Source organism: Prosopis cineraria, unplaced genomic scaffold (genome assembly GCF_029017545.1).
Source record: "Prosopis cineraria cultivar Desert tree isolate PC_DT_omini unplaced genomic scaffold, ASM2901754v1 PC3, whole genome shotgun sequence".
Taxonomy (NCBI): Eukaryota; Viridiplantae; Streptophyta; class Magnoliopsida; order Fabales; family Fabaceae; genus Prosopis; species Prosopis cineraria.
Genome location: NW_026555334.1, coordinates 303,972 through 327,396, shown reverse-complemented (window position 1 = coordinate 327,396; position 23,425 = coordinate 303,972). Strand labels below are relative to the sequence as shown.

The 23,425-nt window shown below is 32.5% G+C and overlaps 1 protein-coding gene across 1 annotated transcript; it reads left to right on the top strand.

Annotated features, from left to right (window-relative positions):
• The first annotated feature begins 11,112 nt into the window (after nucleotides 1-11,112).
• LOC129307125 (exocyst complex component EXO84C-like) lies at nucleotides 11,113-23,035 on the top strand. The gene is made up of 7 exons (XM_054948004.1): nucleotides 11,113-11,324; nucleotides 13,628-13,722; nucleotides 14,887-15,928; nucleotides 17,175-17,693; nucleotides 18,324-18,512; nucleotides 21,862-21,998; nucleotides 22,624-23,035. The coding sequence occupies exons 1-7, from the start codon at nucleotides 11,229-11,231 to the stop codon at nucleotides 22,871-22,873; spliced, it is 2,328 nt and encodes a 775-aa protein (XP_054803979.1). The 5' UTR covers nucleotides 11,113-11,228; the 3' UTR covers nucleotides 22,874-23,035.
• Nucleotides 23,036-23,425: the final 390 nt, after the last annotated feature.

Below are 23,425 nucleotides of genomic sequence, written 5' to 3'. Positions count from 1 at the left end.
ATTTCTGGTGGGTCCCTAAAGAATCTAAAACTTTAGTTTAGTCCTCTAGGATTGAACTAAAAATAACTTGAATGCAAAAAAGATGAAAATATCCTTCTGTAAACAAAGAAAGAATTAGCATATAATAATGAAAGAAAGAAATGCGCATGAAAAGGAAAAGCTCAACATGCAATTCTCTATTTCTCAGTGTTCACCTTAGGGAGGAGTGGTTGGTAAGATTCATCACCCACGAGCCCATAAGATTCATTCCCCACCTTCTTCTTGATTATGCATTCAATATAATGTGATTCTTCCTTGTCCATGTAATTTGATTCGAAACAAACAAGACTGGTGTCAACTAAGGATGTTTTTGGAGGACGGCTTGGCAGTGATGAATCATGTGGAGGTAAAATACTATCATTTATAATGATTAGAGGCATTATCTGTTAAATACATATATGGTATTGGTATGGATATGGGTATGAGTATGGGCATGAGTGTAGGTTTAGTATGGCAAATGAGCATAGAATAGATCAATCGATTGGCATGAAAGAGTTAGTGTTTTTAGTTGATATAAAGTGTTAATGTTAAAATTTGCAAATATAAAGCTATTGGGTATTGAAAGTTCTGTCATTGTATGGTGAATTGTTAAAAGCTTTATAGTATATTGTTAACATTATAATTCTTATTATAAATTTATGATTTCGTCTAGTACTGATAAAGTAATTGGAGTTAAAATATTAATGATATACAGGTTTGTATTGTAAATTTATGTTGTTAATATTATAATTCTTATTGTTAAAAGCTTTATGTTATGTTGTTAATATTATAATTCTCATTCTCACATGAATGTACTATAGTAGTGCATAAAGCAAGCAAATTATGGCTTATGAAGGTCGACCACCCTATTATAGCAAATGAGGAACGAGTCTTCAAATTGGCATGTCATAGTTTCATTTTAATTTTCTATCAGATAAGGCATGAGTCAACTTCATGTTCATATTAGTAGATCCATGAAGATTTGTCTCATACTAGTGCTTGTCACAGTTTGTGAACAATTTGAAATTAGTTGTTAATAATGTAAATCTACTTGTAAATACAACATTGTGAAGTTGTTATTGCCTTAATGATTGTTTTTACTAATGTAAATTTGTTCCTACTTGTATATGAACATATAAATTATGATATAACACTTGTCAAATTGTTTCTCTCACTTGTCAATTTTTTGTGTGTAGACCACTGGTAGTTATGATATAAAAATATAGAAGTGTTTATGGACATGTAAAGTGATTTTGATTATAATTTAAAATTGTCTTGTTATACAATGACTTGCTTGAATATTGATAGCTAGAATGTATTAACAAAAATATTATGGCACCTATTGATTTTATTAACATGGATTGGTATGTATTCATCTTGTAGAGAATGAGTATTAAAGAAATGGATTATTTCACATGAAGAGCATTTTTTTGATGTAAATTATTTTGTAATATCACAGTTGCAAAATCATAGATTCTTTCATTTTCTCTCTTGTTCTTCAACTTTCTTTCTAATCTCTCTCTCACATCTCAACTAAATTACACAAGACCACTCTCATTCTTCTCCTCTCCTCATCTTCGTCCCATCCCTTATGACTTTATCAAGATTAAAGCTTCAAATTATTGTTGAAGATGAAGTGGCTCGGCCTAGTGAGGATCACCATGAATGCTTTAAAGATGAAGATTGAAGGCTAGAATCAACATGGAATCCTAGAGAATGGATGATGTGGAATATGAATCAAGAGGCTTCACTTGGCTAAGACATTTCTAGCCCCAGTTTTTCTCATTTGATTCAATATTTTGATTCTTAGTTTATAGTTGATACATTATGGGTTTGCAATTTTAGTTGGAATTCATCTCTACTTGAAATGAGAATGCTTGTCTTGGAATTTTCCTTTCGATGAACCCATGCTACTCTTTTGGTCAATAAATGAATGCATTGTTGTGCACTTATCTTATTGATTGTCTTGGATTTTTACTACATAGTTGTGTATTTTGAATCCTTACCCGGATTAGACAAAGTTTTCATAGTCTTATAATCTCATTTAATCACTCATTTGTCATGGCTTACTAAAAGAGGAATGAAGAGATACTTTGTCAATTCTAGACTTAATAAGGAAGTTGAACTAAGACCATTAGTTAATACAATTAGGAAAATGAACTAATTAAGTAATCTAGATTAGCTGACTTGGAGATATTTTCAGCCATGAGGGGAATTAATAAAAGCTCAATCATAATTGAAGATAATAATTCTTTCACATATCCAAACTCTAGGGTTCTACTATCATTTATAAGGAAACTTATAATCACTCATTTGCTTTATTTGTTACTTCTAGTTTTAACCATTGTCACTTAGATAAACACTTGAATCAATCTACTTGGTAACTTGTAACACTTTAAGTAACCTCACAACTAATTGGCTTAGCTCATTGGAAGATGACCTAGGTTGTGCCCCTTGCTACATTTAAGGTAAACTTACTATTTGATTTTGTGAGCATAGCAACATTGCTTGTGAGTGTCACAAATTGTAATAATAGAAGAGAGATGCCCTACATACTCTCTTTACCTTTAATTTTTAGCATTGTTCTTTGATTAACCATAAAAAAAGATCTCTACCAAGTATTGTGTTAAACAATAAATTGACTTTTGGATTTTTTTTTGTTAAGTTGTTCGCATCAATCTTTATGCTTGAACTTTTTGTTCTACTTATTTCAAATCTTTTAGAAAATAATACAATACTTGTTATGTATTTTGAGCCTTCTAGATCTTCATGGTAAGCAATTGAAAAGGATATAGCCTCCATTTGATTTTAATAAGAATAAATTAACTTAACAAGTGCAAAAAATTAAAATGTTTATGGAGAGCAACAAGTGTCTTGGTTTGGAGAACAAGTGATCATTTACAAAAAAATAAGACTCCATTCAATTTTTACAAGAATAAATTCCCTGATTAATAAGTATAAAAATTAAAATGTTTATAAATAGCAACAATTGCCTTTGTCTGGTGGACAAGTGATCATTTGCAAAAAAGCAAAAATCCATTCTATTTTAACAACAAATAATTTTCTAATTAACAAGTGCATAAAATTATGGGGAGCAACAAGTGTCTTGATCTTGTGAATAAGTAACCATTTACAAAAAAACAAGGCTCTATTTGATTTTAAAAAGAATAAATTCCCTAATTAACAAGTAAAAAAATTACAATGTTCATGGAAAGCAAAAACTATCTTTGCCTAGTGAACAAGTGACCATTCATGAAAATGTAAACTCATTTCCATTTTAATAACAATCCATTCAAGTTTTAATAATTTAAAAATAGCACTTGTACAATTGAGCCTATCCTATCAGTTTTTAACTTGTTAAAACTCGAATGGATTGTTATTAATTTTAAATGTATTGTTGTTATAATTTAAATGGATGCTTGTTGATGAAGAACTAGCACCGGCATAATTAAGCTTATTTTATTAGTTTTTCTAACTTATTAAAACTCGAATTGATTGTTGTTAATTTTGAATGAGATATTAAAACGTAAATGGATACTTGTTAATGAATGATTAACACTTGTACAATTAAGCCCATCCTATTATTTTTTTTACTTGTTAAGGACTAAATGGATTGTTGTTAATTGTGAATAAGTTATTAACAAAACCTGAATGGATACTTGTTGATGAAAAAGTAACATTTATATAATTAAGCTTATCCTATTAGTTTTTCTAATTTGTCAATGATCGAATGGATTGTTGTGAATTTTGAATAAGTTGTTGTCAAAACATGAACGAATACTTGTTGATAAATAGCTAACACTTGTATAATTAAACCCATCCTATTTCTAACTTGTTAAAGTCCAAACAAATTGTTGTTAATTTTAAATGTGTTATTGTTAAAATTTGAATGGATACTTGTTAATAAAGAACTATCACTTTTTCAATTAAGTCCATCCTATCAATTTTTCTAAATTGTTAAAGCTAAAATGGATTGTTATTAATTTTGAATGAGTTATCAAAATGTGATTAGATACTTATTGATAATTGTTTAACACTTGTGCAATTAAGCTCATCTTATAAGTTTTTCTAACTTGTTAATGGTCGAATAGATTGTTAATTACAAATGAGTTGTTGTAAAAAACTGAATAGATATTTGTTGATAAAAGACTAACACTTATATAATTAAGCCCATCCTATTAGTTTTTTTAACTTGTTAAAGTTTGAATGGATTGTTGTTAATTTTGAATAAGTTATTGTTAAAATTTGAATGGATACTTATTGATGAATGGCTAACACTTGTATAATTAAGCCAAACGTATTAGTTTTTAACTTATTAAAGCTTAAACAAATTATTGTTAATTTTGAATGTATTGTTGTTAAAAAGATTAAGGTGCAATTTTATTATTAAATTATTCTTGGAAGAGCAATGTTATCCTTAAACTATTCATTATATCAATGTTGCTCTTAAACTAATCAAATCAGAACAATATTGCCCCTGCCGTTTAAACATCTGTTACTATAGTTAGTGGGACCTACTTTTTATGAGTTAAAGTATAATTTTGCACCTAAATTATTTTTGAAGGAGCAATGTTGCCCTGACCATTTAAAAATTATAAAATTAAATAAAAATAAAATTATAATAATATTAAATATGTATATAAATATAAAATTATAATAATATTAAATAAAAATAATATTAAATGTATATATAAAATAAATATAAGAAAAAATTTATAGTATGTTAATAAAATATCATAAATTAAAAATATTATAAATTATAGTTTTATAACTTATCAAACATAAGTAAATTTTGATTAAATTAGATATGAATAGACTCAAAAATATCTATATTTGCTCCTATAATTATCAACCAGAGCTATCGTTAACAAGTCAATTTGGACCAAAAAACTATTTTCATGATTAAGCTAAATTGGATAAAAGTTAAGTCGTTATTAAGCCATAAACTAAAGTTAAATTGGGAACCGGAGTGGTTTTCAAAAAACCAAACGGTTTTAAACATAATATTAAAAAAATCTTAATTTTTTTAAAAAATAGAAAATTTTAAAAATTAAAACCTACTAAAAGCCAACTTTATTTTGGAATAATTCACATGTATAAAATATAAATTAAAACTAATTTTTTATAAAGATATTGATAGTTATAGGTGCAAATGCAAATATTTTTGAGTCTACTCATATCTAATTTAATCAAGATCCACTTATATTTAACAAGTTATAAAATTATAATTTATATTTTTTCTTATATTTATTTCATATATACATTTAATATTATTCTTATTTAATATTATTATAATTTTATTTTTATTTAATTTTATAATTTTTAAATGGTGAGGGCAATATTATTTTTTTGAGAATAGTTTAGAGGTAAAATTATACCTTAACTCATGAAAAGTGAGTCTCACTAGTTATAGTAACGGACTTTTAAATGGTGGGAGCAATATTACTTCGATTTGATTAATTTAGAGGCAACATTTCTATGATAAATAATTTAGGGACAACATTGCTATTATGAGAAAAGTTTAAGGACAAAATTACTCCTTAATTTTTATTAAAAATTAAATAAATATTTATTAATAAAAAACTAACACTTGTAGAAACTTAGATTATAAGTTTAAGTTTATATATATATATATAATTTTTTGTTATGTATAATTAAAACAGCCTATTGGTTCAGTGACAATTAACTTTTTTAAGTGGTTAAAAAGTTATGGGATTTGGCCGCTTTATCAATTCTACCATTTTACACTAACGGCTAATGTTGGTGGTAGTAAGGGTGATGTTTTTAAAATTATTTTTACTTTTAGAATCAATTCTATCATTTTATTTGAAAAGTTAATTTCATCTAATCGAACAATAAACTGATGTAATTTTAAAATCTATTGATATTTAAATGGTACTCCTTCTGTTTAAAAATATAAAATATTTGTAATAAAATTTTATTTCTCAATAAAATAATTACCTACTTTTAAAATAACTTTATTTTTTTATATTTATCCTTATTAAATATCTTATAATAAATATAAAGATATTTATTAATAGGGATACTTTTAAAAAAATAATAATTATATTTTAAAAAATTTAAAAAAATTTATATTTTTAAATATTTAACTTTTTAAAAATGTTATATGTTTGAATGGATGAAGTATAAATTTCCTTTAACGCTCTTTGATTGATTTTTTCGCATGATAGAATGTCTAACGTCATCACAACTTAAAAAAAAACAAATCTAATATTAAAATGATTTTGTTTTGAGCAATGATTTTAAAGCCAGACCGGACTGGACAGTCGGACTGGTCCGACCGTCGGCCGGTCCACATTCCGGCTCGGCCAAAGGGGAAAAACCATGTGAGACATTTAGCCGAGTTAAGCTGGCCAAAATCGTCAGTTGGGCCGCGAATCGGGTCCGATTTTTAAAAGCCGGACGGTTCTTTTTTTCCCCCATATATTTTAAAATTCAGAGCAAACCGTAGACGCAGAGGCATACCGCACACACACTCAACTCGCAGCTCGCAGGGCAGTCACGGTTTCAGATCTCTCATCTCTTTGAGCTACAAAGTCACGGTTCGGTACTGATTTTTTGGCTTCTTATTCAGACTTTCAGATCACTTTCACGGTCGGCGCATTTGGTTTAGCTTCCTGTTTCATTTCTCGGTTTCACGGTTTCAGTTCAGAGCTACGAAGTCACGAACTCATGGTCGACGCATCTGGTAAATTTCTAATTTGGGATTTGATTGAGGTTTCTGTCCTGATTGCCAAGTACTTCTCTTTAATTTTTATCTGTTTATTTTGTGTCTCCATTTTTGATTATTTATGGTTTTGGATGAAGTAGTGTTATATATGATGTGACTTAGAATTCATGTATATATTGCTCAGTAAATTGCTCCAGTAACATGCTAAAATTTTGTGAGTGTGTCTGTGTGTGCATACTGCATACGAATGCTCAAATTGAAGACTGAATCTATGTTAGTTATCTCTCTATTTTCATTGCTCTCGTAGCCTTTTCTTTTTGCAGAACTTACTCAAAATCTTGTATAGGAGTTTTAGTATTCTCTTTACTTTGCTATGTGTTTCTCAAAGTCTTTTGATTATTGAGATGAATCCATAAATCCAATCTATCACCACGTGTTCTTTTCATGTGGTGGGAAATGAGTTGGAATTATGATTTCATGAACAGAATTACCATAGAAGCTTAATGTGTTTTGTTTTGATTTCCTAAAAAATGGAACACTAATGACTGAAAATGAATCATCAGTGTCCATTCTGCAGACACAAAAAAATAAAGTAAACCATGTTTGCATGGAGTAGTCCTTTAACAACATAAATAAAGACTGTTTATATCTTCTTCTCTTCTTCACAAACAAGTATATGGAAGAGGGCCCTATAGACAAAATATCAACCTTGCAGGAAGGTCATATGCATTAGTGACTTTAGCCATTCCTGTTCGACGTACACCTTGTCAAGAATAAAGATACAAAGTCAGTATATGTCGATAATAAACATATTACTTCTGGAGAACTCATCAGTCATGCCACTGAGTCTGAGACAACACTATTTATCAGAGATGTTTACTAGAAACAAATAGGATTACTAGCATGTGATAAGAATAATGTAGTTAATATTCCAACCAAAGCCTTAAACTCACAAAAGAATTCAAAAATTATATGCTGCAGTAAAAAGTATTAAACTTATTAATAAAGCCCTAAGCTCACATATTATCAACATTAAGCACATAAAGAATTTTTTTCTGAAGCAATTAAAAAGAAAATATGATTAAAAATACCAGCATCATACACCCTTCTGTAAGACCAGGTCCAGCTGTAGCATGCAACCCAGGGTTGCTATGTGCTTCGTCCAAGTTCTGTCAACCAAGAAAATAAGTGATTAAAAAAGTAAGCTAAAGCTTGATGCGTTTTGTTTTGATTTCTTGTCAAAGCAGCTTTAATGGGGAATGTACTCAGCACATACACTTTTTCTTTGAGTTTCGATTTCAAGCTTCCCACTGTGATTTCAAGCTTTAGATTTTGCTCTTCTCCTCTCATTCTCTTTGACTTTGGCAGTGCGGCGGTGGCTTTCTATTTTTAGCTTTATGCATTTTCTTTGTCTCTTTGAGCTTTGATTTTGTCTTTTAGGCTTCAACTTTGATTTCTAGCTCTTTTGCCACTGTGACTTCACTGAATTGATTAGGTCTTTTAATGACAAATCTAAATTTTGCCTTGTAGAAAATGACATCTGAAAATGCTTCAACTACTGCATCAACACAATCTGTTAGAGCAAAGATAGATCCTACATAGGAGCATTGTGCTGAGGTCAAGCTCCCAGATGGCAAAATTTGCCTAAAATATTTGAACTGTGCAAAAGAATGCACTGGTGGAGGGATTCATAGAATGAAACAACATCTTTCTAGAAAGAAAGGGGATGCAATAAGTTGCAAAAAGGTGCTTGCTGATGTTCGCTACCGACTCTAAGAAAATTTAAAGGAGATTAGGGAGAATAAAGGCAAAAAGCAAGATAGTTATGAAGAGGACAATCCATATGGCCCTAATGTCACACCATTAGAAAGTCATGATGGAAATTCAGAATAAATTTCTACTCCTCAATCTCAAACCCTCAAGGAAATTCAATCACAAAGTCAAACTCAACTTGGAAAAAGAAAGGCTCCTATTGACAAATATTTTACACCAAGAACAACCTCAGGAGCACAGCCAGGGATACGAAGTGTGCTTGCAGGTAAAGAACCTATATGTAGGGTAGATATGGCTTTTGCTAAGTGGATGTATGATTGTTGTATTCCATTAAATGTTGTCAATTCAGCATTCTTTCAACCTATGATTGATGTGTTTATAGCTATTGGCCTTGGTTATAAAGGGCTAAGTTATCATGCCATGAGAACTAAGTTATTGCTTGATACTAAAAAGGAAGTTCAATTAATGCTTGATAGTTTTAGAAACTTTTGGGATGATACTGGTTGTACAATCATGGCCGATGATTGGCAAGATTAAGCAAATAGGCAATTGATTAACTTTCTTGTCTATTCTCCTAAGATAATTATTTTTATTAAATCTGTTGATGCATCAGACATAGTTAAGGATGCTCAAAATTTGTGCAACTTGTTCACTGAAGTGGTTGACTTTGTTGGAGTCACAAATGTTGTGCACTTGGTAACTGATAATGCAAGTAATTATAAAGCTGTTGGGTGGTTATTATGTGATAAATTTCCTTCTATTTTTTGGTCTCCTTGTGCTGCACATTGTTTGAACTTGATTTTAAGAGATATCGATAAAATGGATATTGTGATTGGCTTGGCAACACGTGCATTTACGGTGACAAAGTTTGTTTATAATCATGCCTTTTTGCTTGCTTGGCTGAGAAAAAGAGAAGGTTGGACTGAAATTATTTGCCCTGGGGTGACACACTTTGCTACTACTTTTATTGCATCTTCATGAGCATAAACATGATTTGCAAGCCTTGGTAACTAGCAAAGTATTTTTTAAATTCTAGATACTCAAATGGAGAAAAGGCAAAAGATGTGACTTTAATAGTGCTGGACAATCAATTTTGGAATGATTGTAAAATTATGGTCCAAATTGTTTCACCACTTATTTGGTTGTTGAGGATTGTTGATGCTGATGAGAGGCCTTTACTTGGGTATGTATATGATGGCATGTACAGGGCAAGAAGAACTATCAAGAATACATTAATGAATAAAAAGCCCTTATATAAGCCTTACATAAGGATTATCAAGAAAAGGTGGGATTCTCAACTTTGTCAGAAGCTTCATGCAGCAGGTTATTTCCTAAATCCTGTGTTCTTTTATGATAAGCAGAGCTTCTGTAAAAAGCCAGAGGTTATGGCTGGATTTCTTGATGTTTTGGATAAGACAATCACTTCTAACAAAACCAAGTTTGTGCAAGAAAATTTGTTGTATCAAGATAGAGTCGATAGCTTCGATCGTTCCTTCGCCATTTCATCTTTAAACTCATTGCAGCCAAGTAAATTTTAATGCTTTTTCATTTAACTTTAATATTTTTTAGTTTTTATAGTTCTTACTTATGTTTATCTTTGATGCTAAATTTTACAGATGAATGGTGGAAAATGTTTGGTGATAGTGCACCAAATGTTAAAAAATTGGCAATGAGACTCTTAAGCCAAACTTCATCTTCATCTAGTTGTGAAAGAAATTGGAGTGCTTTTGAAAGAATACACTTTAAAAAAAGGAATAGGTTGGAGCATAAAAGGTTAAATGATCTTGTATTTATTCATTACAACCTTTGTTTGAGAAATAGGTATATTATTTAATTATAGCTAAACTTTGTTTAACATGAGTTTAATTATAAGTTAACTTCTAAAATTTTAATACTTTGGTTATGTGTTTTAAAGTTTATAACAAGAAAAGATCTTTTGATCCTATTGATTATGAAAATATTGGTGACATTGAGTATTGGATCATGGAAGATGAAGATTCTCCCACCCTTAATTATGATGAGATAGAAGAAGCTATGCTTTATGATGATACAATAATTCCGCAAGTTTCTATCAATCAAGATGAAGGTTTGATCTTTGATATTTTTTAGTATTTAGTCATGTTATTTTTTTTTCTTATAATATGTATTACTTATTAATTTTAATATTTGATTTGTTACATTATTTAATAAAGGTAATAATGAAGGAGGAGGCAATGAGGTTCCGTCTGGGGGTGGATGTTCAATCATGGAAGGACTTGATTTGAGATCTTTTGTCCAAGAAGATGTTGAAACTTATAGTGATGATGATTTGCGGGAAACTCATGCTTGGCTTAATCAGGATTCACCAATCTTTGACAAATCATGAATAGATAAATATGATGTTATGCTTGTTTAAATTATTGGTGTGTTGTGTTGTGCCTTGTTAGTTGTTATTTTATCATATGTTGAAGTTGAAGTTGACTATTTATTTTAATATTTTATTTATTTAATGTTTTGTTTATATTATTATATAAATATATAATTTTTAAATTTAATTATGATGTCACTGGTTGTTGGACCATATGAACCATGCATTGCTAGCCTCTCCGGTTCAATATTCGATCGAGTTCTAAAAAAACATTGGTTTTGAGTCTTGGCCTGTGCGCTCCGCTTCATCACTTGCCTTCCTCTTGCTCTGCTGCTGCTTGTGCTCGCTGACCCAGAAACGAGATCATCGTTAAGATCTGAGAAAACGGAAAACACAGCAATGGAGAGTAGCGAGGAAGAAGATGACTTTCCTTCCATTGAAGGCATAATCCCGCAGAGCAAGGTTGACTCCCTCTACCAGTCCCACACTGAAAAGGTTTGCTGTTCTTCTAACTTCTTCTCCAATATTAATCTCTTAACCGTTCATTTAGCGAGTGCATTAGCTAAGTGTTAGTTTGCGAGAACAACGAGTTGAACATTCGACGTAAAAATTAGAATTTTTGGTTGATTATTTGATTTGTCGTGTTGCTGTTCACATGGTCTGCAAACTAATGGGGGGTTTTAACTGCCTCCCAAATTTACTTTCCTGTATTGTTTTTTAGTAAAGTTATTGACTCTGGTTCTACCATTGAAATGGAATACTCATCGTTTCGGATTAAATGCTATCTCTTTGAACAACGCCTTTGATGTTTCATGTGGTTTGGCCGAAAGCATTGGGTTGTCTCTCCCTTATTATGGACAAATCCCAATATTTTTGTTTTGATATATTTGCTGGGAAATTCTGATAACCAGGCCAACCTGTAACATTTCATCTGCATATCCAGCGCCAATGCAGGTGGGCTTTGTGCTACATTCAAGCCATGGGCACATACTCCAATACCATCTTCAACACCCAGGTTGTACAGTTGCAGCTGGGATTATAGGGGAGTGCTCTGGTACCATGTGATAAGAACTTGTCTTAAAAGATTGGGTGGGATGTCTCGAGCCTTAAGTGTCATTTGTCTTGATTTTTTTGCCAATAAAGGATATATAATCGCTTACTGTTTTGAAGTTCGACCTCTGACATGACACCCCCTGGGTGGCTTCCCTTGAGATCTGTTTTTGACTATGAGCTCTAGGTAGCCCTTTCTTAGGTCATCCCTTCTATGTAAGGGTGTGAATTTTATAGCTCAGGCCAGCGATACACATGAGATTCACTACTCTATGAAAAAAAGTCCCTAGTGATCTTTATCCACAAGAGATGTCCAAGACATCCGAGAAAGAAAAATACCCCTTTCAATATAATTCACGTGGCTTTTTAATTAAGCCAACTCTCTTAAACTGCCTCACAACCTCCTATCCTTCTATTAAGGAAGGATGCAGGTTGATTTTGAGGGGTAATCCCATCAGATACTGATCTTCTTGAGAAAAAGAAAGAAACTGTTCGGAAACACCATATTGAGGACTTGAATACTCCGCTCCTACTAGAGCTCCAAAGTATACCCTTTAAAACCTGAGCATTCCTTTTCGACCACCTACACCATAATACTGCATATTGCCATAATGATTTATCTCCTTTTCCTTCCAATTTTTGATGACACATTTGTCCATTTCACCCTCAAAATTTTGGTAGTTTGCTATGGATTTAGATAAAGGCTTCATTTTAATTTTTGTTTTCATTGTTTAGCAGAGATGGATTTATACCTAAACATATGGAGGGACAAAAATGAAAGCTACATAACCTTTTCGCCTTTGGGAGGGGGTGTTTCTTGCCCCTCTCTAGAAATGTTACTTTGGTTCGGGATTTAAGCTGTAAACTTATGCTTATATGGCCCTGCTCAAGGCCTTTTCATCTGAGCAAAACCTTATTTTGGATTTGCCATAAATGATAAATGTTGTCATACACGATTGTAAATAAAATGAGTTATTATTGTTATTTTTTTTTAAAAAGAGTTGCACTTGAGCTTCTAACCAGGCATCCCAATAACTTAATGCATGTAGAGCTGATGTACATGGTCATAAAAAGTCTGTTCTTGCCATCAAGGAAACCTATTTTCTGATTTTTGTCTAGTTAGGTAAATACTGCGATAAAATAAATCAACTCATTTGAGAATTGTTGATATGTTTTTGATGTTTTGCATCTATACAGATGGAAACTTTTTTATGAAGAGTTGAAATTATAAAATTATAATGTCTTTCTTATAGACTACAATGAAAGTCCATCCCATTTTAAATTTGATGCCTTTAATGTGCTTTTGAAAAATTGATGTGTTTTAATGCTTTCAAATTGTGTTGTGTAGATATAAATAAAAGTAGAGATTTGTTAGAGAAATTATAGCTATGATTGTTTGTTATGTTCACTAATGACCGTTATCCTTGGATAAGTATAAACAGAGGGTCTAGGACTGCATACCTATGACGTTATTGCGCTTACTGACAGATTAGTCAATAAAACTCTGATTTCTCCTTCTATCTTCTCTATATTCTCTCTCTGTCCTACTCTTCTCTCTCTTCTTATCTTCTAACTGCATCAGTGGTATCAAATGGCTTCACCTTGTAGTCTGCATATTGTTAATCTCCCTTTAATGCTTTTTTATTATTTGTTAGGTGAGTTCATTTCTAAGGATTGAATGAAATGCATAACCATCATAATAGCATGGTGAATTTATATTTAGATGTGATGAAACTTTATCCCTGCAGGGGATTAGAAAGCTTTGCTGTGAGCTCTTAGATCTGAAGGATGCTGTGGAGAACTTATGTGGCAATATGCACTCAAAGTTCCTGTCTTTCTTGAGGTAGTATATATTATCTTCATTACATTTGTCTGAATTTCTTCCATCTATTCTTTCTAATTAGTCAGGTGGCATCATTGTGCCAACTGAATTTGATGATGTTACCCAATAAGGTATGCCAGAAATGATGTCTAAATTTTCTGCTAGATAAAATCATTTTCTTGTCACTCCTTATGTATGCACAAGACAAAATATGCAATATTCATTATGCAGTAGAAACAGAAACTGGCAATTTCAGCTTCTTGATTGGATTAGGCATGCAAATGGTTCAATTTTTTAACTTTCAGAGTTTATGACATAATGTTTCCTATAGAAAGAATGAGAAACCCATTGAATAAATCATGATCTTTAATGTTTTCCCAACAAAATTAGAATGCCCATGAAAATTTTTTATATTAAACTATCATTGTCCAGAGGAAAAACCACAGTGCAGCACTTTGGTTTATTTGCTTTCACTCTTCATGATAGTTATCTTGAGGTATGGTGATGTATTTTAAAATTTAATGTTAGAGTACATATTATTTTCTGAAGCAAGAATCACAGTGCTGGCTTAGTATGTTGATAGTTGATGTAATATGGAAGCCTGATTGAAAGATGACTTACAGGCTGTTACTTTTTAATTGTTTTATTTTATTTTTATTTTTTTAAGTTTCTTTAGTTTTGTTGAGAAATAACCATTCTAAAAGCTTAATGATACATGTGTGAAATGGAAGAGGGGGAACCTGCAGTTAAAGTAGGGGTTTTAGTGAGGAATCGTTCTATTAGTGCTAGAGTTTTTGTTTTGGGGCCGTTAACAGTCTGAGGTTAATATGGGTGATAAAGAGGGAAAAGGGATTTTACCTGGCACAAGAATTTTGTTGATGAATCAATTGGCACTGAATACAATCTGCATTCCTCTGTTCCACCAAAGCTGTTGGTAGACTTGAGAAGTGGACAAAACAAAAAGCCATGTGTACCTTTTAGTATGAAAATTGATTTTCGGGAGTGCAGTTAATGACAATTGAATTCTTGATTGCCTGATATTGCCAAAGCCATTGGAAATCTCTAGCTGTTAGAAAGGGCTCACAATCTTGAACTTCTTTATATCAATATTTCTAACAAAGCCAATGCCTGAACTGTAAAGAAAGAATTGAATTATCTTGCTCTGTTTTTTTGTGGACTTTGCAGGATATCTGAAGAGGCAGTGGAGGTAAAGCATGAATTGATTGAGCTGCGAAAGCATATTTCAGCTCAAGGTATTCTAGTACAGGATTTGATGACTGGTGTCTGCCATGAATTAGAAAAATGGAACCAGTCAAGCAATGATTTTGATCAAATTCAGCAAGAACCTGAAATATGTGAACTTCTTGAACCCTTAACAAATGAAAGACATGACCACAAAACAGTATTTTTGGAGAACATTGATGTTCTCTTGGCTGAACATAAGTTGGAAGAAGCATTGGAGGCAATGGATGCTGAAGAAAAGAATTGTGCAGAGCTAAAAGGCTCGGGGAACTTGTCAGATGAAGTTTCCTCATATAAGCTGGCTTTCTTGGAAAGAAAGGCAATGCTTGAGGACCAGCTGGTTGCAATTGCGGAACAGCCTTCCATTAGCTTTCATGAACTGAAGAAAGCCTTGTCTGTTTTAATCAGACTTGGAAAAGGACCTCTAGCAAACCAGCTACTTCTGAAATTTTATGGGTCTCGCCTCCAAAAGAGGATAGAGGCCTTGCTTCCCTCTTGTTCTCTATGTCCTGAAATGTTTTCTTCTACACTAGCTAGGCTTGTTTTTTCTGTAATCTCAATGGCAACAAAGGAATCTGCTTCAATTTTTGGAGACAATCCTGTTTATACCAATAGAGTTGTTCAGTGGGCAGAGTGGGAAATTGAATATTTTGTACGATTGGTAAAGGAGAACTCACCCCCATCTGAGACTATTTCTGCCTTACGTGCTGCAAGCAATGGCATTCAAGCTAGTCTGAACTATTGTTCAATGTTGGAGTCCCAAGGACTGAAAATGTCCAAGTTATTGTTGGTGCTTTTGCGTCCTTCTGTAGAGGAAGTTTTAGAATCTAATTTTAGACGTGCTAGAAGAGTAGTTCTTGGCTTGACAGAATCTGATGAGTGCTTCCCATTGTCACCACAATTTGCATCTTCGTTGTCTGCAATAGTATCATCATCTAGTAGCATTCTTGTTGACAGTGGAATGCGTTTTATGTACATAACCAAGGTCAGTTGATTTCATCATATAATATGGCTAATCAAATAGACAATCATTTAGTTTATATGATGTTTGAGATGATACCTGAGCCTTACTCTTTCACAGGCAAGAATATGTGAACATTGTCATAGCACCAGTAAAGCCCTTGTCTTCTGTTTTCCCCCTCTTCGTTTTGCAGTTTCCTCTTGTTATTTCTGTGAGGAAGAGGAGCTTTACAATAGACGTGATTGTCATCTCAACAGAGCATGCAGCAGCGCATTATCTGAACTCCTAAAAAAAAAAAAAATTTCTGTCATTTGCTGGAAGAATTTTTTGTCATTTAATAAAATAGAGTCTTGACATGCTAACTCAAGCTGGCATGATTATCCAGGGCTATCGTTCCTTAAATAAGTGTGGTTTGGGTTTCAATTCCCAGCCTTTATGTATTGAGCGAACCTTGTTGGGAAGGGTTATTTTGACAATATATCAGGTTTTAGTAATCCTTGATAGCCATTCTCTCTGGTGCTTATTTTGGTTCTTCCATAATGCAATAGGGATGTTTATTGTTTTATATTTTTGGATGCTTTACAAGTTACAAGTGTCAATTCTAGAATTTACGTTGTGAAAGTTAGGTTAATATTTTGTCTTTTATATACTTAATGAATAATGCATGTATGTTTTATGGATTCATTTCCTCTACTACCTTGTACAAAAACGGAAAATAGCAGTAATGATGCAATGAATTATTTTTAAGATTGTATTTCTTTATGTTGTTGCCTTCACAAACTCAACTAGTCTAGGATGAATAGTGGTGTGTATTTATTAGTGATTGGATTTGGTAGTCATATCTGTTGAGATAACTCTGGGTAAAATTCCTCATGCATTAGGAGATTATCTTTGTCTAGGGTTTATTATTATTTGAGGGTCTCAGTTATCTTTATCATAACATTTATGAGTTGTGGTTAATTTCTATCTTGAGATTATTATAAATAATAGAAGAGAGTGGCTGCCACCGTTTGTTAGAGTTCTGCATGTGTGTGAGCCTCTTCATTCATCATATTTATGATCTTTATCTTGAATTTTACTTCATAAGTTAAGAACCCCCTCAATGTGTTGGCATTTACAGTTGTCAAGTTTTAGTTTGACTGTCTGTAAGCAAGTACAGGAGTGAACCCTTAAATGGATGCCTCTGATTGAACTTGCATGGAAGCTTGCTTCACCCATTCTCAATTGAAATGTAAATGCTGTATTCATGGACCTATGGTGCAATTTACAGGAGATAGTGGGACAGTTGACGTCGATGGCCATTTTGCATTTTGGAGGAAGTGTACTGAGTAGAATTTCTCAGCTTTTTGATAAGTACATGGATGCTCTTATCAAAGCTTTGCCAGGTCCTTCTGATGATGATAATCTTCTAGAGCTGAAAGAGGCTACGCCTTTCAGAGCTGAGACAGACTCAGAACAACTTGCAGTATTGGGAGTTGCATTTACTATTTTAGATGAACTGTTACCAAATGCTGTAATATCAATGTGGAAGCAACAAAATGAAAGCAATGAACCAAAGAGTGCGAATTCTGAGACTGTTGTTCCTAACACTAGTATAGAATTGAAGGACTGGAGAAAACATCTTCAGCATGCTTTTGACAAACTTAGGGATCACTTCTGCAGGCAGTATGTGTTGAGTTTCATTTATTCACGAGAAGGAAAAACTCGACTGAATGCCCAAATTTACTTAAGTGAAAACCGAGAAGATCATTATTGGGACTCTGAGCCTCTGCCTTCGCTTCCATTTCAGGTCATTACTCTTTTTCTTCAACTTTAGCTGTGGAACTTGTTTTGTTCTATAATTTCCTTTATTGTGTTTTTGATGGCTAGATGTTCTCTTTGTATGTCCATACTTACTTTTTGGTGGTATTGAATATTGATTCTTCTTTCTTCTTTTCCTTTATCCACTTCAATTTTTCAAATGGTCTCCATCTCGCAACAATTTTGATGCTTGTGAATGAATAACTGGTGTCTACATTGTGTTTATCATGATGAAAAAGAAAAGGCCTATTTCATACATGTTACTGGTTTTATCACGTTTCTTGTGCAATTATGAGTTTTTAATTAGCTTTTCACCTTAAGCACAATTTTTATTTTATGTGATAGCCTGTAGGTGATTTTTGAATAGTAATTGAAAAATGGGAGCATTTTGACTGAACATCTTTTATTTACTGACTCCATCTTTTATGAAGCCTGCACATAGAAAATTTGCTACTTGAGATTATATTGCAGGGTTTGGGTGGTCTCACCGGAAGATTGTCCAAATAAGGATTGAATAGAGATGCATTGGATTTGGATAGGGCATTAAATTTTTTGATTGCTATCTTTCCGATCAAAATTAATAATTGTTATCTTGTTGGTTTGCTGCTGATATGTGCAGGCATTATTTGCAAAGCTTCAACAATTAGCCACTGTGGCTGGAGATGTGTTACTTGGGAAAGAGAAAATACAGAAAATTTTACTTGCTAGGTTAACAGAGACCGTTGTAATTTGGTTATCAGATGAGCAAGAGTTCTGGGGTGTGTTGGAGGATAATTCAGCACCTCTACAGCCACTTGGCTTACAGCAGGTACTTTTATCTCTAAAAGCTGTCTTTCTATTTTCTTATCTTCTTGAACTAGCCTTAACCATTTCATTGTCATAGATTATTTTTATGAATAATTATGTTATTTCATTAAACTTCATGGAAAATGCAAAAAAAACAAATCCATTAAACTTTGGGTCACATGGAAATATGCCCATAAACTTTGATAGCCGGAAAATAGATAACTTTTTTTTTTTGGTTGCCCACCTAGTATCTAGAGCTTCGCCCTAGCTAATTCGAATCTGACTTGCTTCGCGTACCTAGCTATGGTTGGTGAGTCTCCCAGCAGGGATTTTTTGCATGCACAAGATTCAAACTCGAAACTTTACTTAAGCGGAACTGAGTCAATTACCACTCGGACCAACTCTCGTTGGTAAATAGATTCAACTTTCACTCTAGAAAATAGGTATCTATGACTCTGTCTATTTTTCCTTTAACACCATCTCTCCATTTGCCACTTCAAATTTGCCAATAACACCCTGAACCAGAACAATTTGCCGCATAATTTGCAAAGATTTTTTTTTTTTGGAGTATGAGATAACTTCATTATGGGTGAAATAGATAGAAGGACCTTTTTTTTTTATTTTTTTGTGAAAGTTGAGGGACTTTCATCTATTTTCTCATTTTGAAAGTGGGCCCAAAGTTCAATTAACCCCCCCCCCCCAATTTTAGATACAGCTGGAATATTCTTTAAAGTTAGATTTACTATGTCTTTGCCATCTTATTGGTGTTTGAGTTGAAGATTCATACCTTAGATTGGGTCATAAGCAATGTTTGAAAAGCTGAACTAGACAAGTTGGTTCAACTGGTTGGACTTGGAACTAGTCTAGTGTCCAGTCTGGTATTGGTTGTAAAATCAAGAATAGGTTGAATCTTTAGGAAACTGATGAACCGTGAACCAGTCTTTAAGTTTGAAAATTTTAAATCATGTTTCTAAGCTGTCCTTTATGCATATCTATACACTATAAGTATTGAAAAAGAAAGACTAGTGAGAAAATGTGCATGAAATATGCGTCTGTGTATTATAAAAATATATTTTTGAAAACATTAAACATTTTTGCTTTATTGAAGTGAATGCAACCTCTAACCTTCTTGCCTTCCAATTTTTATATGCTAATAAAATGATATTTAATAATAAAAACGTAAAAAAACTATTTAAACTCATCCTACAAATTTAATTTTGTAAAATAATATTCTATAAAATAATAACTTCAATGTTATATTTAACATATAAAATTTTAAATATATTAACTTGTTGAAATGGATGTGGGGTATACACATAAAGATAAAATTCAAAATGAGTATATACGAGAAAAAGTGGGCATAGCATCTATTAAGAGAAAAATGATAAAAAATCATTTAAGATGGATTGGACATGTGTAAAGAAGACCGTGGGATATATCAGTGAGGAGAATGGAATGGATAATTTTGAGCCATGTTAAGAGGGGTAGGGTAAAGCTAAAAAGAATACTTATAGAAGTTGTTAACTGAGACATTTAAGTTAATATTCCTAAAAGCTTGGTAAATGATAGAGCACAATGACGTTATCCAGTACATGTAGTCAGCCCTTCGTAATGGAATAAGATTTGTTGTTATTATTGTTGTAATTATAATCAGTTTGACCACGATTCAACTCTGGTTGGATCACAGACTCACAGTCCAACCTTAGGTTCAATTGGATGGTCCAGTTTTTTAAATCTTTGTTGAAGTTGCCATATTAAAATCCATTAGTTTGACTCATATGAGCTTTATGAATATGGGAAGCTTTTGAAGTTCAGAAATAATAAAAACGTAAAAACACTATTTAAACTCATCCTACAAATTTAATTTTGTAAAATAATATTCTATGAAATAATAACTTCAATGTTATATTTAACATATAAAATTTTAAATATATTAACTTAATTGTTGAGATGGATGTTTGGATATATACGTAAAGAGAAAATTTGAAATCACTATATGCAAAAAAAGTGGGCATAGCATCTATTGAGAGAAAAATGGTGGAAAATTATTTAAAATGGTTTGAACATGTAAAAAGAAGATTGCGAGAGGTATCAATGATGAAAGTGAAATGAATAAGTTTGAGCCCTGTTAAGAGGGTAGAGGAAGGTTAAAGAGAACACTTATAGAAGTTGTTAACGGAGACATTTTAGCTAATAACATTCTTAACAGTTTGGTAAATGATAGAGCACAATGGTGTTGTACAATCTATATAGTTGACTCTTCCTCATGGAATAAGAATACTCCTTGTTGTTGTTAGTATAACTGGTTTGATCATGGTTTGACCTTTGGTTCAGTGGATTGTTCAGCTTTTAAAATCTTAGTTGAAGTTGCCATATTAAAATCTGTTAGTTTGACTTATCTGAGCTTTATGAATATGAGAAGCTTTGAAGTTCAGATGAACAAGTTTCTTTTTCCATTTTTTGTGTCTACCTATTCTCCTAGTAAAGATAAGGATGGGCTCGGCCCTTGAGCCTAGTTTCTTGAAAAATGGTTGGTTTTTAAAGCTTGGCCCTGAGCCCCATAAGCTCGTTTTATTTTTAAAAAAATTAGAAAATGAAAAAAATTCAATAAAATAAATAAATATAAATCCAAATATAAAATTTTAATCAAATTTTAAAATGAAGATAAAAATCTTCCATGCAGATTAACCTTATCCAATCCTATAAATACAAAAACTTGTGTATTACAAAGTATAATATTAATCAAAACCAAGAAATAGACTTAACAAAATAATCTTGTTTAAGAATTAGTAAAAAAAATCTATCAACATTATGTTAAAATAAATGGCAAAAAACTAACATCAATTATTTTGATAGTACAATACTTGCATTGAACGGATTGAAGAGTGTGCAGCACGAGTGTGCTTAGGGTTTTCTTTTTGGTGCTAAGCTGAATGGTGCGTTTAAAATGGGGGAAGGAAAAAAAAAGAAAAGAAAATAGGGCTTGGAAGGTTACTTGATCTTGAGTCTTTTTTTTTAGGGCCTATTAGGGCCAGGCCTTGAAACTCAGTTTCCCCCAAAACATTCCAATTTTTCAAGTTTGAATTATTATTTAAACAGGAGTTTCAGGCTCGGCTTTTATTCTTGATTCTATCTTCTAGGACCATTAAAAATTTCTTGGGGGACATTATACAAATGCCATTTTGAATTTTGGAAGACTTGTAACTTTATAGAACGTATTAACTTTTTGCGAGCTCTTGTGGCAACCTATTCCTATGATCATCATTAATTTTGAATTTGATAGTCTTTAAATGTCACTTATGTGAGTCCTTAACTATCGTTTTCCTGTTGTTTTTACTGTCATCTGAGTCATAATTGACTTTCTGTGGCAGTTGATTCTTGATATGCACTTCACTGTTGAAATCGCAAGCTTTGCGGGATATCCATCTCGACATGTGCATCAAATAGCATCAGCTGTAATTGCTCGCGCTGTCAGGACCTTCTCTGCTAGGGGCATAGATTTACAGAGGTATTCGTCATTTCTTCAGCCCATGCTCTTCCCTCTTTCCCATACTCGTTTTCTACTGGATGAGGATCCTCACATGTGATGACATAATATCAGTGTCATTTTAGTTCATCTCACATTTCATTTTCACTTAAAAAGTAAATCAACAGATAGAACAATGCCACATCAAATTTCATTCAAAATTTTGCCTTGTTAAACACTGAGTATTGAAAATTTTAGTTATCATCATATATGCAATCCTTTTTACTGGTTGTATTTTTAATTGAAAACTAGATGAGTGGGTCCCACGCATTGTATGAAGCATGTTTATCGCATGAAATTCAAAGAATGAGCGATTTGTTATCATATTTATTGCCATCCTTTTTATTGGTTGTGTTTTGACTGAACTAGATAGATGGGTCTCTTTTGTTGCTTTGAGCATGTGCATGCATACTGTAGAGAGTACAAGGAACGAGACGTATTCATGTAGTTTATTACAGATTTTATAGTTTATTCTGATATTGATCATGAGATGTGACTATAATAATACGATTATGTGATGTCTTCACGTAAGAGGAACCTAACCTGGTGGTCTTCCACTGGGGTCTGAGAATCTGACTGCTCTCAATTGTGTTTGATTTCTGGTTAGTGCACTTCCTGAGGATGAATGGTTTGTGGAGACAGCAAAGTCTGCAATAAACAAGTTATTGCTGGGGGCATCTGGGTCTGAGACATCCGATATAGATGAAGACCACATAATCTTAAATGAAGAACTTGTATTCGATTCAGACTCTGCGTCATCCCTTTCTTCTTTGGAATCTACAGAGTCTTTTGCTTCTGCTAGAGCTAGCATTGCAGAACTGGAAAGCCCGTCTGGCCTGTCTGATGCGGAAAGCTAATTAAACTTTTCTACTTGGAAAGCTGATCTGTTTTTAACTTTCAGATTGAAATACATCGAGTTGCGATTTGCGGTGTACTCAATAGGATACGTAAAATTTGGTGTAGAACATAAATTTATAGGCTAAATGATATCACAAGCTAGAAGGCTATGCATGCATGAATTCTCCAAAAGCTTGCCTGGAAGACATAGTAACGGTTATGAAGAACAAAAAGCATTTGTCAGTAAAAAGATGGAAAAGAGAAAACGAAAAAGGAAAAGACAATAGGGTTAAAGCATTTTTTTTTTCAAAAATGTTTAAAGGTGAATTAACACTTTAATCCTAAAATGATAAGTCAAGTCAAATGGTCAGTATGGCATACACTAAATATATATAGGTAGATCATGATGAAATTGACAGGTTTTTAATGGAAGGATGAAAATACTTCTTGAAAAATGGTTTAGGGGAAACATTGTCCCACTTAGTACAAAGAGCCTATTGCTCCTTGAAAAAAAAGGGGGGGTGTAATTTAGGAGTGAATTAGCATTTTAACACTACAATAATAAGTTAGGT

What these genes read in the sequence shown, in the direction of transcription:
- LOC129307125 (XM_054948004.1), top strand. Translation starts at nt 11,229, where the DNA reads ATGGAGAGTAGCGAGGAAGAAGATGACTTTCCTTCCATTGAAGGCATA. An exon ending in ACCAGTCCCACACTGAAAAG is followed by an intron (nt 11,325 to 13,627) that starts GTTTGCTGTTCT and finishes TTATCCCTGCAG; the next exon opens with GGGATTAGAAAGCTTTGCTG. An exon ending in GTTTTATGTACATAACCAAG is followed by an intron (nt 15,929 to 17,174) that starts GTCAGTTGATTT and finishes TGCAATTTACAG; the next exon opens with GAGATAGTGGGACAGTTGAC.